The sequence below is a fragment of the Dendrobates tinctorius genome, unplaced genomic scaffold, assembly GCF_039654945.1.
Source record: "Dendrobates tinctorius isolate UK_male_01 unplaced genomic scaffold, ASM3965494v1 ptg000056l, whole genome shotgun sequence".
NCBI classification, from domain to species: domain Eukaryota; kingdom Metazoa; phylum Chordata; class Amphibia; order Anura; family Dendrobatidae; genus Dendrobates; species Dendrobates tinctorius.
The window spans coordinates 6,434,852-6,450,845 of NW_027361724.1; the positions used below are offsets into that span (position 1 = coordinate 6,434,852).

The window sequence follows — 15,994 nt, forward strand, 5'->3', positions numbered from 1 at the left end:
TTTCTAAGAATGAAATATTTTTGCGTACCTTTTACTTCGAATTCAATCTGTTGCTCTATTTTCTCCTGCAGAACCTTTTCCAGTGCTATAAAGAAAGAAAAATAATATTAAGTTTGAAACCTCTTTTCATGTTTGGAGTTGATTTCTTAAAGAGGACCTGTCACCAGGCCAAGAGTGTCCAGTTATTACCGCTGCTCTCATGATTATTCAAATTTTTTTTAAATCCCCCATGTGGTTCCAGAGATGCAATTTTTACCAAGTGGATGCTGCTCACATAATTCTCTGGATGTATTTCTTGGGGTTGCTCTGAATTATTACTCTGTGAATAGTGCCCCATGGATAAAAACCATAATAGTAGTACTAATAAAAAAACATATCTCTGGAACCATATGGTGGATTTTAAAAAAAGACATACTCAGGGGAGTGAATAAAATAAGAGCAAAAACTGACCACTTTTGACCAGGTGGTAGGTTCTCTTTAAATGATAATACATAGACAAGGATACATTTTAGACAAAGAATGAGCAAATTGTGATAAAATTAAATTATGATTCAATAAAAAACATGAGAATTTTAACTTTTCAAAGGTGATAGGCGAGTAGTATTGTTGCTTGGGTTTCCCCGAGCATGCTTGGATGCGCTCCAAATATTTTGGTGTGCTCAGAGATTTAGTTTTCGTCATCTCAGCTGCATGATTTGTGGCTGCTAAACAGGCTGAATACATGTTGGGATTCCCTAACAAACAGGCATTCCACACATGTAATCAGCTTGTCTAGCAGTCGCAAATCATGCAGCTGAGACGTTGAAAACGAAATCTCCGAGCACGCCAAAATACTCGGAGAATACCAGAGCATGCTCGGAGAAACCCGAGCAACAAGTATACTCGCTCATCACTACTTTTGAAGTAAAAAAAAGGCATATTTTCAAGGCTCAGATTAAAGCACTTAATACAGTTATCTTTTAATATGTCAACACAATAATATAGGCTACTAACATCAAATGTTTAGTGCTGATGATAAAGAAAAAAGTTGAATTAGCTTTTTGCTCAAAATATTTTTCTTGAATCGACTTCAAACAAAATGTTTAATAAAATTAAACACTAAAGAAAACTGGAATTCTGAAGGATATCAAGAGTTTTGCTCATTCCTAAGAGTCAAGGACAGATAAACAACCAAACTGAACATAAAGAAGCACATGCCGTAACAATTTAAAGATGTGAGCAAATGTGAAGTGAATGCGTGTGATCATGTGAATGGAGGTATGTGAACATGCCTTGACATGCCTCAAATGCATTTGGAAATTATGGATCTATTGGTCAATGTATTTTGTAAATCTTTGTTCATTGCATACACTGATATGCAAGGATTTATATTTGGAAGGAACATGCAGTTGCCAACCTGTCACTCTCAGATGAGTGTTGCATTCGGCTTGTCCTGCAGCATTAACTATTTTGCATGTATAGATACCACTCTGCTTTGGTAGAACTTTCAGCAGCTTTAAGCTGCAGAGTGAACCATCATTTCTCAACAGACATGTCGCAGACTCATCAACCAGAAGTTTGTTGAAGAGCCATATAACGCAAGGCGCAGGTATTCCCTTTATGACACAAAAGAGGGAGACATCGGCGCCTTCCTTTACAAATGTTTCAAGCTGCATTTGTTCAAGAAACGTTGGCACTATAGCACAAGAGTCTATTATTTCTTCATAAGGAATGACGTCCGGAAAGTATTCTTTGCTTCTTTGCCTTTCGGGACCCTGTGGTCTTTGCGATGGAGTGATAGAAATGCTTGATGTTTTCACGGTGGTTTCCTGTTTTGCTTCGTAAGTACTCTTAATCTGAATTTCTTTGTGAGATTTAAAACTTTTTTTATCTGATTCAGAGTCTATTTGTGCAACTGCCAGGGTGGTGGTTTCTTGTGCTAGGTGAGAATAAATTTTAGAAAATGTTAGTTGAAATGGCTTGGGAATACAGTGCATAATAGTACTATTAATTAGATCCAGTTAGATAATTGGTTAGTATTGTAAGTATTATAAATAATTTATCGATGGTTCTTTTAATTTTATTGTCATGTTTAATGTAGAAAAATAGTAATGGTAGTATTAGTTATATTAGTTGCAAGTCCATAACATTGCAAGATATTATTCCACAATAATATAACTTGCTTATAGCAATAGTGACGTTTGTAAATTACATTAATTTCTATTCCTAATTTATCTTTTGTTGCATGTATAACTATCAAATTCATTGTGAAAAATCACAATTTATTGCAGTAGCAATATTACAATGTCTGTAATGTCATAGAACACAACAAACAACACTTTTATTATATTACGCTAAATAATCTAATCATTCTACAATTTTTCATGTGAAAATATTGGCATAGAGTTAACTAAGCATGTTAGAATTTCACATTTTTGAGTAAAATGTTATATTACTTTAGTTTTGTCGTTTTACATTAACATTGTTAGTTTGAGATTTTATGTATATGTTATTTTAACAGCTAAAGAACCATCATCTTATATTTTTTTTATTTTCAAGTTCTGAAAAATGAATTTGGCATCAAAATTAATCAAAATTAATAGCCACCTTCTACAGTTAGTACAGCAGTGCTTGTCTCTTCTCCAAAATCATTATGTAAAGTGCAACTGTATGTGCCTTGATCTGTGAGTTGAACGTTCGCTATGGTAAGCAACATGACATTTCCATTTTGAGAAATTTTTACTCTTGTGGTGTCTTCTATTGGTTTGCCTTCATGTTTCCAAATGACTTGAAGGTTTCCATCTTGTACTGCACAGATAAACTGGGCTACTTCTCCGCATTTCACAGTCATATCATGAAGTTGAAGCAGTATCTTTGGTGCCTGACTGTCATTGTCCTTAATGGCAGCTTTGGTAACCATTTCTGAACTACTTTGACTGATGGTTTCTTTAAACTTTGCTTCTACTGTCTTCACAGATGATGCAGTTATGGAAGAACTTTCAGAAACACTTTCAAAAACCTGTATACCTTCTTCAGAGGTAAGCCCTTGCACTGATTTAAATCCTTTTACATACATTGTGGCTTCTGACACTGACTGTGTGCTGACAGACTCTGTAATGCTTTTCGTAGAACTTGTAAAGCTTTGACTAACTACGGGTTTCACTGTGTAATCAAGCGAAAAAAAAGAAATTATCAACTAAATTGTCCAATATTCCTTACGATAAAGAACAAATATGTTGATCAAGAAGACGTAAACATGACTTGAGAATAACGCATGCCAACTGCATGCTCTGTACAAAAAAATTGACAAGAGATGAAGTACTGGAAATTCATGCTGACATAGAAGGTTGCATCTTCTTTCGTTGTCGCTTTCCAAATTTTGATTAAGATTGTTCTTTAATGATCCATTGTAAGAGTGACACCTGTTTTACTATTGGATTAAAATAATTGGTAATAGTTAGATAATTTAGCTATGGTTGGTCCAACTGATAATTTTGAATTGAAATGAATATCATGTCAACAAACGTGGGTATGGAGGAGCAATGATTTAGACATCATGGCAGTCAACGTAAGAAAGTGAATTTGTGTGATGTTAGTGATATCTGCATACCAAGTGAAAAGTGTAAGAAGAGAATACTGTACAAAAGATGAAAACCTATTAGTAGTTGTGCAAATGTGTCATATGTGAACCCAATGGGATGGCAGGGCTTTACCTTCAGTCACTGTTAGGGTGGCTGCGCAAGAGACTTCACCAGCACTATTTTTTGCTTTGCAGGTATAATCACCAGCATTCTCAAGAAAGGCATCCACTATGATAAGTATAGCTGTGTTTGTAGATCCATCAAAATGAAAAACTATATTTTTTGAAGGTTGAACTTTATTTTGGTTGTGAAACCAATATATTTCTGGTTTGGGAAAACCAGAAACTCTTGCCACAAAGCGCACAGTTTCCCCACTGTTTACTGTATAGCTTGAAATAGGCTGGATGAAGATAGGACAATGAGCAACCAGCTCCCTCTTAAATGACTCAGAAGAAATAATCTGCCCTGGGGTAGGTGATGCAAAATCTGCAGGAATTGTTTGCCCTGTAAAGAAGCATGTCCATATTTATTTGAAAAACTTAGCTAGTACAACTAAAAATAGTTTCCTTAAATGGGTTGTCCTGGCATGTAATATTGATGGTCTATCCTTATAATAGCTCATCAATATCAGTTTGGAGGGAGTCCATCATCTGGCACTCCCACCATTCAGAGTTGGGCTGGTCACCTATATTCAATATTTACATCTGATCACCACCAGCGCTAGTACCAGCTGATGGGTGGGGATGCTCAGTGTTGGACCAACACTGATCTGAAATTGATGAATTATCACGCGGATAGGTTATCGATAATACAGGTGCTTCTCACAAAATTAGAATATCATCAAAAAGTTAATTTATTTCAGTTCTTCAATGCAAAAAGTGAGCTCAGATATAATATGGAGTCATTACAAACAGAGTGATGTATTTCAAGTGTTTATTTCTGTTAATGTTGATGATTATGGCTTACAGCCAATGAGAACCCAAAAGTCATTATCTCAATAAATTAGAAAAATTAGCAAAAAAGACCTGCAAAGGCCTCTTAAGCATTTAAAAAGGTCCCTTAGTCTGTTTCTGTAGGCTCCACAATCATGGGGAAGACTGCTGACTTGACAGATGTCCAGAAGGCAGTCTTTGACACACCTCACAAGGAAAGTACATTTTGAATTTCATTTGGAAATCAAGGTCCCAGAGTCTGGAGGAAAAGTGGTGAGACACACAATCCAAGCTGCTTGAGGTCTACTGTGAAGTTTCCACAATCAGTGATGGTTTGGGGAGCCATGTCATCTGCTGGTGTTGGTCCACTGTGTTTTATCAAGACCAAAGTTAGCACAGCCATCTACCAGGAAATTTTAGAGTACTTAATGCTTCTCTCTGCTGACAAGATTTTTGGAAATGGAAATTGAATTTTCCAGCAGGACATGGTACCTGTCCACACTGTCAAAAGTACCAATACCTGGTTTAAAAATCACAGTATCACTGTGCTTGATTGGACAGCAAACTTGCCTGACCTTAACCCCATAGAGAATCTATGGGGTATTGTCAAGAGGAAGATGAGAGACACCAGACCTAACAATGCAGACGAGCTGAAGGCTGCTATCAAAGCAACCTGGGCTTCCATAACACCTCAGCAGTGCCATAGGCTGACCGCCTCCATGCCACGTCGCATTGATGTAGTAATTGAGGTAAAAGGAGCCCCGACCAAGTATTGAGTGCATTTACTGAACATACATTTCAGTAGGACAACATTTTGGATTTTAAAATAAATTTTCAAGCTGGTGTTATAAAGTATTCTAATTTACTGAAATAATGACTTTTGGGCTTTCATTGGCTGTAAGCCATAATCATCAACATTAACAGAAATAAACACTTGAAATAGATCTCTCTGTTTGTAATGACTCTATATAATATATGAGTTTCACTTTTTCTATTAAAGAACTTAAATAAATTAACTTTTTGATGATATTCTAATTTTGTGAGAAGCACCTGTATCTGCTCTGGCCAACCTTTTAAACAGTGCACTTATGTAGGCCTTAAAAGAATTCCAATAAACAAATGCATTTTCGTCAGATCCCCTTAGCCACCATACAGAACCTGGCTAAGTGTCAAACTGAGTGAGATGGTAGACTGACAAATTTTGGTAAGTCAACCTTTTTGCCATATTGGTCAGTTTGGTCTGAATTCTCAATAGATATATATATGATAAAAAGTGCAATGGCTGTCAGATATGGAAAAGAAGAAAATGTTATTGCAAATCATATTCTACTTACATTGCGTGACTTTTTTTTAATAAATTGTGTTCTTATTTTTTATTTGCGTGTTCTTAGTTTTTTTTTGTTTTTGGTTGTGCAAAATGTTTGGATATCTTTATGACACAGAAAGATTGCACCTTTAGAGTATGCAATGGTCAACAACATGGAAAAGAACAGACAGGACAAAAAAGCATAGCAAGGTAACAAGAAGATGGTAATATGACAATGAGAAATGATGGTTACACTGCTGTTCCATATTCACAACAAGAATATGTATGTTCCAGTAGCATGTGAATGGATTGTATTAGTGAATTTAATTGACAATGATGACAAGGACTATGTTAGAACCACTGTTAAATGGTTGATCTATATATATTTATATTACACCACTGATCTTGTAGAAGACATACCTTCAAGTCTAAGATTTGCAGTGCATGAGACTTGTCCAAGAGCATTGCTAGCAGAAAAAGTATAGATGCCTTCATCTTCAGAGTAGGCCTCTGCTATTTCAAGTTGATAGGTGTCTTCAAATTGGGTCATTTTAAAGAATCGTGATGGCTTGATCTCCTTGTCTTTGTTGAACCAGGAAACTTTCAGATCTGTATAAATGCAATAGCGTATGTAAAAAATATTTTTATATATTATTTTATATAAATCCCCCTATAGTTTTAAAGGGAATCTTTCACATCAGAAAACACTATTTCCATGAATACATAGGGTTAAAGGGAATCTGTCACCTTTTTTTGCCCTATGAGCTGCCGGCATTGACATCAGGGGCTTATCTACAGCATTCTGTAATGATGTAGATAAGCCCCCGATGTAACCTGAAAGATAAGAAAAACACGTTAGACTATACTCACCGGAGGGGGCGGTCCGGTCCGATGGGTGTCGCAGTCCGGTCCGATGCCTTCCATCTTCATACAATGCCGTCCTTTTTTTCCCTTCCTGTAGTTGCTTCAGCGCAGGCGCAATGCTCTGCCCTGTTGAAGGCAGAGCAGAGTCCTGCAGTGCGCAGGCATCGGGAGAGGTCTGGCGCCTGCGCACTGCAGTATTCTGCTCTGTCCTCAACAGGGCAGAGAAGTGCGCTTGCACCAGAGCTACTACAGGAAGGGAAGAAGAAGACGGCATCGTATGAAGATGGGAGGCGTCGGACCGGACCCCGACACCCATCGGACCAGACCGCCCCCTCCGGTGAGTATAATCTAACGTGTTTTTCTTATCTTTCAGGTTACATCGGGGGCTTATCTACAGCATTTCAGAATGCTGTAGATAAGCCCCTGATGTCAATGCCGGCAGCTGATAGTCCAAAAAAAGGGTGACAGATTCCCTTTAATCTGCCGGTAGATAGCATCACAATACTGCTGTGCCATCTTTATGAAAGTGCGGCTAAAGGGAGAAAATGAACTTATTTCCTTCTGAGAGCAGCCAGCTTTGAGTCATGGTGGCTTACACAGAGCAGCTACAGTAACTTCTCACAGCACCGCATTGGCGGTTGTGAGCACACCCGGGCACTTTTATTGACAGCAAGTTGTCATTTGAAGTGTTGGAGTATGCTTCCACAATGCTGTGAGCCATGACTGTAGCCACTCTGGGAACAGCCCCATGACTGAAAGCCAGTGGCTCTCGGGAAGAAATAAGTTCATTTTCCCATGGTAGCCACACTCTCAGTAAGCATTGTGACCCCATTTACCTGCAGCTAAACCCTATATCTGCAGTTAAATAGCGTTTTCCAAGGTGACAGGTTCCCTTTAAGGCATGCCGTGATAACTATAGTATATATATATATATGAAGCAATGGGTTCACATATTTATCACAAATGAATTACAAGTGATAATGATATCAAATGTACTAAACACCTAAAATTTGTTCCATACTATGTAATTCCAATTTTAGCAAATTTTAAGTTATTGTTTATATATTTAAAATATATGCAATTTTCCCATTTACTTTTTGCAGCAAAGTTTGACTTTTCTTAATCTCTGCTTACTGTTTTTCAGTAAAAACTTTTATTAATTAACTGTCCTGAGCTGTGAATTTGTGTAATCATCACACGCCCAGGACAGATTTTTACCCAATTGATAGAGGTAGACAATGAAGGTTCCTATTGAATAATAGTATGCAGGGATCATGAAAACCTTTGTAAATGGAAACAGGAAATATGTTGTCAAATTGTATAGCTTTACATTATACAAATAATAACTTTTATTAGTTAAATCAGGATACCCATTAAGTTTTCTCAGCTAACTTTAATGTAACTTTGTATTGGTTGATGGGTGAACTAACCTGAGCCAGAGACACGACACTGAAAGCTTGCTGACTGTCCTTCTGCAGTAATGGCATCACGGAGAGGTGCGATGATTTCAGGTGGGTAGGCTGGAGCCTCCAAATCTGGTGACACTACTTCTGTGATTCAAAAATAGACACACCGGATTAATATCTATAGTCACATTTAATCATTAACTTATCACTAACAGTTTTAGAATTTCTAAAGATACACCTTTCCTTTAAAGGACTTAGTGTTCAAGTCCACAATCATTCAATGTGACTGCGGATATGTGACTCCTCACAGCACGTTGCCAGGATTTTTCAATGATGGCATCAGGAGCACAAGGTCATGTGACCGTATGTATGCCATTTGCATACTTCCGGTCATACAGACTTGCTTAATTCATTTGTATTGAGCGAGGCCATGCACATTTAATTGGCATGTGAACACATGTATGCAACTCACATACTTGAGAATCGTCCTACAACTACCGGCGCTGGCACTGGAGAATCCTGACAACATGCAGTGTGCATGCTGCAAGGATTCACAAGTCTAAGGTGACACAGAGTGTCTGTAGACTTGTAAGCTTGGACAACCCCTTTAAAATGCTACATTCAATTTCATAGTTGAAAACAAAAAAGGACTAAATTGATTTATGTTCTAAAAATGTCTAATAAGTTCCTTTAAATTTGGTTTAGGTCTCTTTTACTTAGATCTGATGAGACTGGTGTACTTAGTCTGAAAATCCATGTCAGAATGGCTACAATAACATTTGAAAATTTCTCTGCCTAATATTGAAATTAATATTTTATGAGTCCATCCCACTGTTCCTTATAATATCAGATCATTCCAATTATTTTCACACTAGATGGAGGCCCGATGCTATCGCATCGGGAGGGTGGTAATGTCACAATGGGGGCAGGTTTTGCAGCATTGAGAATCTGTCCCCCCATGTGCTCACCCACCTATCCACTCTGTTTTCCCATGTGCTGACTTCTCCCATCTGTGCTCTCTTCTCTGACCTGTCTACCCCATGTGCTATCCCCTTGTCTGCTGTCTCTCTCCTTCCTGTGCTGTGTTCTCCCTTCATGTGCTGTCCCACAAATGAAAGTTCCTTTTAAAAATTGTCTGTGTCTGACCGTGTACAGAACATACCACAGCTCCTGGGCAGGGGAGGAAGAAAAAGACAATAGTGACATTACAGCTGGAGATCACAGAGGATTCATTTTGTGAGGTAAAATATTGTTAAAAACAGTCAGTGAAATATTTTACCTCACAAAATGAATCCTCTGTGATCCCCTGCTGCAATGTCAGTATTGTCTTTTGCTTTCTCCCCTGCCCAGGAGATGGGGTATGCTCTGTACATGGTCAGACATAGACAATTTTATAAATGAACTTTCATTCATGGGAAAACCCCTTTAATGTGACTGGCTTCCTCTGCCTATAGACACGTCGTGCATCTGCTGCCGGGATCAGTCAAATGATTCACTGCGCCTGCGTGGAATTCGCGCAGGCGCAGTAAATCAGACTTCCGCCATCTTTGTGCAGACAGATAACGGCAGTCACATTAAAACTGTGCATGCGCTCCTCTTGTACAAAGATGGCGGCGGTCAGTGAATCATTTGGCTGATCCCAGCGGCGGCGTGTTCGCAATGGTGTTCCACTGGTGGTACCATGCACTTGGGTGTCCCAATATGGTGATCGCTAAACTTCCACCGCTTGGAATTCTGGGATCCGAACACATCTGGACGGAACAGGATGTGAAGACATTACAAAGTAAATATATTAATAGATGAATTTTCAAATGTATACATATTGTATTATGAAATCTGGTGACAGATCTACTTTAACCGGCTACAAACCACATCACAACACTATTTGGTGACACAGAAACATCACATTGTAAAATCAAGGTTTTTTTCTAAAGATGGTGTCCTCACACCCTCATCAAGGGATATGTTGTAACGTAAGGTAGGTGAAATTTGGTAGTTTGAAAGAACCATAATTACCTTCAACAGTAAGTGTTGCAGAGGTGCTGGCCATTCCAGAGTCATTGCTTGCTTCACAGGTGTACAATGCAGCATCTTCTGGGAAGGCTTCAATGAGTAATAGGGTGTATTCCTGACCATCATGAAGAAACTTGCACTTGAAACCAGCAGAAAGTTTTGTTGAGTCTTTAAACCAAGCTACAGCTGGCTGTGGCTTGCCGGACACAACTGTACAGAAACGTGCAGGTTTTCCAGAATCTACATGTACTGGCTCAAGTTTCTTGATTATAACCGGAGGTTCTGGAGCTGTTCAGAAGTCAACACCAATGTTTAGTTAAATTCTTAGTATATTGAATTGTACAAAATTGAGCTCTCAAAAAAGTAAAGAACTTATCAGGTTTCCAAAATCTTGATATTTCGGCACCTACCATTTACATAAAGAGTGGCAGTGCTTCTGTTTTTGCCAGCCGTAAAGGTGTATTCTCCGGCATCGCTCATCGTAGTTTCTGTGATGCACATACGATGGACACGTCTTTCCACAATGTACTCGTATCTCTCTTCAATATGGAAATTGATCTCAATGCCATCTTTATGCCAATGAGCATCAACATCGTCCTCATTGACTTCAAATTCAACCACGGCTCTTTGTCTTTCGACAGCCTACAAGCAATAATACTGTATCATTACTGATCTGAACATAGTAACTAAAACATTTTAGTTGAATACTATATTTTCATATTATCATTTCAGCTAATATGTGCCCATTTAATAGTAAAAAATATGGGTAAAATTAATTATTGCATTTGCGCCATTTTTTGTCTAGTTGTTGGTGTTTTTAACCTGTTTTTGATTTGCAACAATTTCTTCTTGTCTATTTTATGTGTTCCTCTGCTTTTTATGTTCTCCAAAGCGGGAGTGTTTTTTGTATTCCAGATGTCTGCGGCCGATTCATCAATTGCGACTTTTTTTAATATGTCATATAATTTTTGTGTAAATGTACTCTAGTCGCCACACCCCCCACTAGTGATTTTAGTGATTTTATATTTGCTTTAAATTTTTGCACAATTTTTGCAATATTTTAGTGGAACATGCAACGTTGTGCTCTAAAAAGTGGCAAAAGACAAAAATAAAGAACATCTTTAATTATGTGCAAAATTCATGAGCCACGTTTGAAGTATTTGTTGCAAAAAAACAACATATACCATTAGACAGAAAGAAGTAACAAAAAACCTCAACTAATAAATCTGACCCGATGTTTCCTTCAAATGTAACCTTCTACTTTTCATTAATATTTTAAACTTGTGTAAAATGTACAAACTTATTTTTTAGAATAAATACCTCAATCTCTTTTCGAGGACATGTGATACGGACATCCCGGCCTTCTACATGTAAATTGGCAGTGGATATATTACTACCAGCAACTACAGAGTACTGCCCGGCATCGGACATGCGAGCAGAAGGAATCACAAGGCGGTGAACATATCTTTCGCTCTGAATTTTAATCCTAAATCGAAAAACAAAATATAGAATTATTTATTAAATATTGATGAAGGTTTGCATGCATATTTTAAAACAAATGTTTCTAAAGCTCTGCTCACATTATACTGTAAGTAATGGCTTGCTTTGATACAGCCTAATCTATTTTCAAACAGATTCCACCAGATTCAGAAGAAACCTTACCTGTCAGTGATTTGGAGTTCTTGACCATCCTTCATCCACTGTACGAACAGATCAGGTTCAGAAATTTCACATTCAAATGTTGCTCTTTTCTTCTCAAGGACTTTTATTTCTTTGATCTGTTTCCTGAATTCTATGTGACGAGCTAAAAAAAAAAATCAATGTGGTGAAATTAATATTTACAAACATCAGATATAGGACTTTACAGTGTCGTAATTGTATGTGAGCATGGGGAAAAAAGTAAAGCTACCCAATGTCCTTCTATAGGCATTTTTTTTTTTGCTTCTTCTTAGGGTAGGTTTAAACAACCGATTTCTCCTCATCCAACAAAAATGGTCCAATTATTCTGATCAAAGTTTGATCAGAGGGACATCAGTTTTTCTAGGACGTTGAGAGGAAAAAAATAGCAAAACATTTCTCCACCTTCTCCGTTCTGTCAGTCCATGAAAATCGGACCTCACTCGGATGTCATCTGTGAATGCAGCCCGATTTTTTTCACAGAACCATAGACTTGCAATGTTGATTTTGATATGACAGTTGGATGGATGATGGACGATCGGACATGTGCACAGCCATGGGTACAAATGCTATCCTTGAAAACCTCCGATAGCAGTCGAACAAGAAAATTGGTCGTGTGCATGAGACCTTACACAGATTCCAAGAAAAAACATATGTAGGAAAAAAAATTAAAATGGACAAAAATAAGCCTACCTTCAACATATAATTTAGCCTTAGATACTGCATTTCCAGCAACAAAACTGTATTCTGCGGCATCACCAAAGTGGACATTTCGGATTGTAAGAGAATGAGTCTGTTGTTTGGCTTTTATCTGGCATCGTTCGGTAGATTTGATTTCAACACCATTCTTCAGCCATTTAAAAGTGATGCCTTCATGATTTACAGTCACTTCAAAAGTAATGGTGTCTTTCTCTTCGGCATTAATATCTTTTAACATGGAAGTGATCAGCACGGCTGCACAAAAAGAAATATACAGAAGGTTTAACAATCACGATTCTCTTCACGTATCATGAGTCTGTTAAGTATCGAGTTATTAAGTCCGACTCAATCTTCTGATACTAGTCTTAAGAAAATGATCAGATTTCAGATTATTGGAACTCCTTGTACTAAAACAAAAATAATCATCCTGCTCCAGTGCCACCTCTCTAGTGGTCCCGCCTCCCCACCAGTCAAGATTTAGAGGGTTTATTTATCCCACCAATATCAATCACAGCTAAGTGACCTAACATCTTAAAATAAAGTTTCCAAATACTATCAATTTCCAAAAGTGCTCACTGCCCCAGATACCACCTACTGAAAACCTGTATGTCAGAGACCTTTTTCTTTCGTCCTGTAGTTCCTTCATGGCAATTCGCACATGCTCAGTAGAGACCGGCTATGTTTTAAAGCAGATATCCTCTTCTTACTTTGAAGTGAGACAGCGCATCCACAGTTGGGTGGTCCTTACTAAACAGGGTGTGCATAGGTACTGTGCGCCTGTTCCTGACATCAGAGGAACAGCTACACTCCTATCTGACTGTGAAACTTGGCCATGCAGCAGAATAAGCATAGGCGTACCAGCCACTAAACCACCAATTTTTTTCTCATTAAAAACATGAATATTTCTGTCCATATTTAATATAATGGAGTCCTCCTACCTATAAATGCAATATTAACCCCTTTCTGACATGAGACGTACTATCCCGTCCATGGGACCCGGGCCCCTATGCCAATGGACGGGATAGTACGTCTACCGCGATCAGTGACGCCCACGTGGTGAGCGCCGCTGATCGCGGCTGGGTGTCAGCTAATTATCACAGCTGACACCCGGCACAATGTGTCAGGGGCAGTCACGGACCGCCCCGACATGTTAACCCCTTGCACACCACGATCAAACATGATCGCGGTGTACCGGGGGTTAAAGGGAAGCATCGGCAGGGAGGGGGCTCCCTCCGTGCTTCCCTGAGCCCCCCACGGCAGCGCAATGTGCAGCGCTGCTGCGGGGGGCTCCTTTCCTCCAGGCCCCCGAATCCAAGATGGCGATGGGGGCCTTCTGGGGCCTGCAGGAAGCTGGCTTCCTCAGTGCCTGCAAAGCGCAGGCATGAGGAAGCCTTCTGCAGTGCCTTTGACAGATTGCTAATCTGTCACAGTGATCTGTGATGTGACAGATCAGCGATCTGTCACAGGACAGTGATGTCCCACCTGGGACTATTTAAATATCACCGCGTCCGTAACGACCCGCCCTATAAAACTGTCCCATTAGTTAACCCCTTTAGCGAACCCCTTAAAAAATAAAAATAAAAAACGAAGCAAAAAATAATGATTTATTATCATACTGCCAAACAAAAAGTGTAATAACGCGCGATCAAAAAGACGCATATAAATATCCATGGTACCGCTGAAAACGTCATCTTGTCCCGCAAAAAACGAGCCACCACACAGCATCATCAGCAAAAAAATAAAAAAGTTATAGCTCACAGAATAAAGCGATGCAAAAATAATTATTTTTTATATAAAATAGTTTTCATTGCATAAAACCAACAAAACATAAAAAAAGACCTAAATAAGGTATCTCTGTAAGCGTACTGACCCGAAGAATAAAACCTCTTTATCAATTTTATCGCACGCGGAACGGTGTAAACGCACCCCCCCAAAAGAAATTCATGAAACTCTGGTTTTTGTTAATTCTGCGTCCCAAAAATCGGAATAAAAAGTGATCAAAAAATGTCACGTGCCCAAAAATGGAACCAATAAAAACGTCAACTCGTCCCGCAAAAAATAAGACCTCACATGACTCGGTGGGTCAAAATACGGAAAAATTAGAGCTCTCAATATGTGGTGATGCAAAAACTATTTTTACAATAAAAAGCGTCTTTTAGCGTGTGACAGCTGCCAAACATAAAAACCGCCATAAATAGTAAATCAAACCCCCCGTTATCACCCCCTTAGTTAGGGAAAAATAATAAAATAAAAAAAATGTATTTATTTCCATTTTCCCATTAGGGTTAGGGTTAGGGCTAGGGATAGGGCTAGGGTTAGGGTTAGGGCTAGGGTTAGGGCTAGGGTTAGGGTTAGGGTTAGGGCTGAGATTAGGGTTAGGGGTGTGTTGGGGTTCGGGTTGGAGTTAGAATTGGGGGTTTCCACTGTTTGGGCACATCAGGGGCTCTCCAAATGCAACATGGCGTCTGATCTCAATTCCAGCCAATTCTGAGTTGAAAAAGTCAAATGGTGCTCCTTCCCTTCCAAGCTCTGCCATGCGCCCACATGTATTAGCCTACTCAGGTCAAATTGCAAAACAATTTTTGGGGTCCAATTTCTCCTGTTACCCTTAGGAAAATAAAAAATTGGGGGCAAAAATATCATTTTTGTGGAAAAAAATTATTTTTTTATTTTCACGTCCGAGCGTTATAAACTTCTTTGAAGCACTTGGGGGTTCAAAATGCTCACCACACATCTAGATAAATTCCGTGGGGGGCCTAGTGTCCAAAATGGGGTCACTTGTGGGGAGTTTCAATAGTTTAGGTACATCAGGGGCTCTCCAAACGCACATGACACCCGCAGACCATTCCATCAAAGTCTGCATTCCAAAATGTCACTGCTTCCCTTCCGAGCCCCGACGTGTGTCCATACAGTAGTTTTCTCCCACATATGGGGTGTCAGCGTACTCATGACAAATTTGACAACAACTTTTGGGGTCCAATTTCTCCTGTTACCCTTGGGAAAATAAAAAAAATTGGGGACTAATTGATCATGTTTGTGGAAAAAATACGATTTTTTTATTTTCATGCCCGGGCATTATAAACTTCTGTGAAGCCCTTGGGGGCTCAAAGTGCTCACAACACATCTAGATAAGTTCCTTAGGGGGTCTCGTTTCCAAAATGGGGTCATTTGTGGGTGTTTCCACTGTTTAGGTACATTAGGGGCTCTCCAAAGGCAACATGACACCCGCAGACCATTCCATCAAAGTCTGCATTCCAAAACGTCACTACTTCCCTTCCGAGCCCTGACGTGTGTCCATACAGTAGTTTTCTCCCACATATGGGGTGTCAGCGTACTCATGACAAATTGGACAACAACTTTTGGGGTCCAATTTCTCCTGTTACCCTTGGGAAAATGAAAAAATTGGGGACTAATTGATCATGTTTGTGGAAAAAATATGATTTTTTTATTTTCATGCCCGGGCATTATAAACTTCTGTGAAGCCCTTGGGGGTTCAAAGTGCTCACCACACATCTAGATAAGTTCCTTAGGGGGTCT

At 39.0% G+C, this 15,994-nt stretch overlaps 1 protein-coding gene across 1 annotated transcript in view; it reads right to left on the bottom strand.

Moving 5' to 3' along the window:
- The window catches only part of TTN (titin), a 295,687-nt gene that overhangs the window by 222,314 nt on the left and 57,379 nt on the right, over positions 1 to 15,994 (bottom strand). Inside the window, exons 34-41 of the mRNA XM_073577613.1 lie at positions 12,452 to 12,712; positions 11,744 to 11,885; positions 11,402 to 11,567; positions 10,492 to 10,723; positions 10,085 to 10,369; positions 8,093 to 8,212; positions 6,219 to 6,407; positions 29 to 85 (exon numbers count right to left, since the gene is read on the bottom strand). Coding sequence (XP_073433714.1) covers positions 29 to 85; positions 6,219 to 6,407; positions 8,093 to 8,212; positions 10,085 to 10,369; positions 10,492 to 10,723; positions 11,402 to 11,567; positions 11,744 to 11,885; positions 12,452 to 12,712 — 1,452 coding nt within the window. The remainder of the gene's footprint in view (positions 1 to 28; positions 86 to 6,218; positions 6,408 to 8,092; positions 8,213 to 10,084; positions 10,370 to 10,491; positions 10,724 to 11,401; positions 11,568 to 11,743; positions 11,886 to 12,451; positions 12,713 to 15,994) is intronic.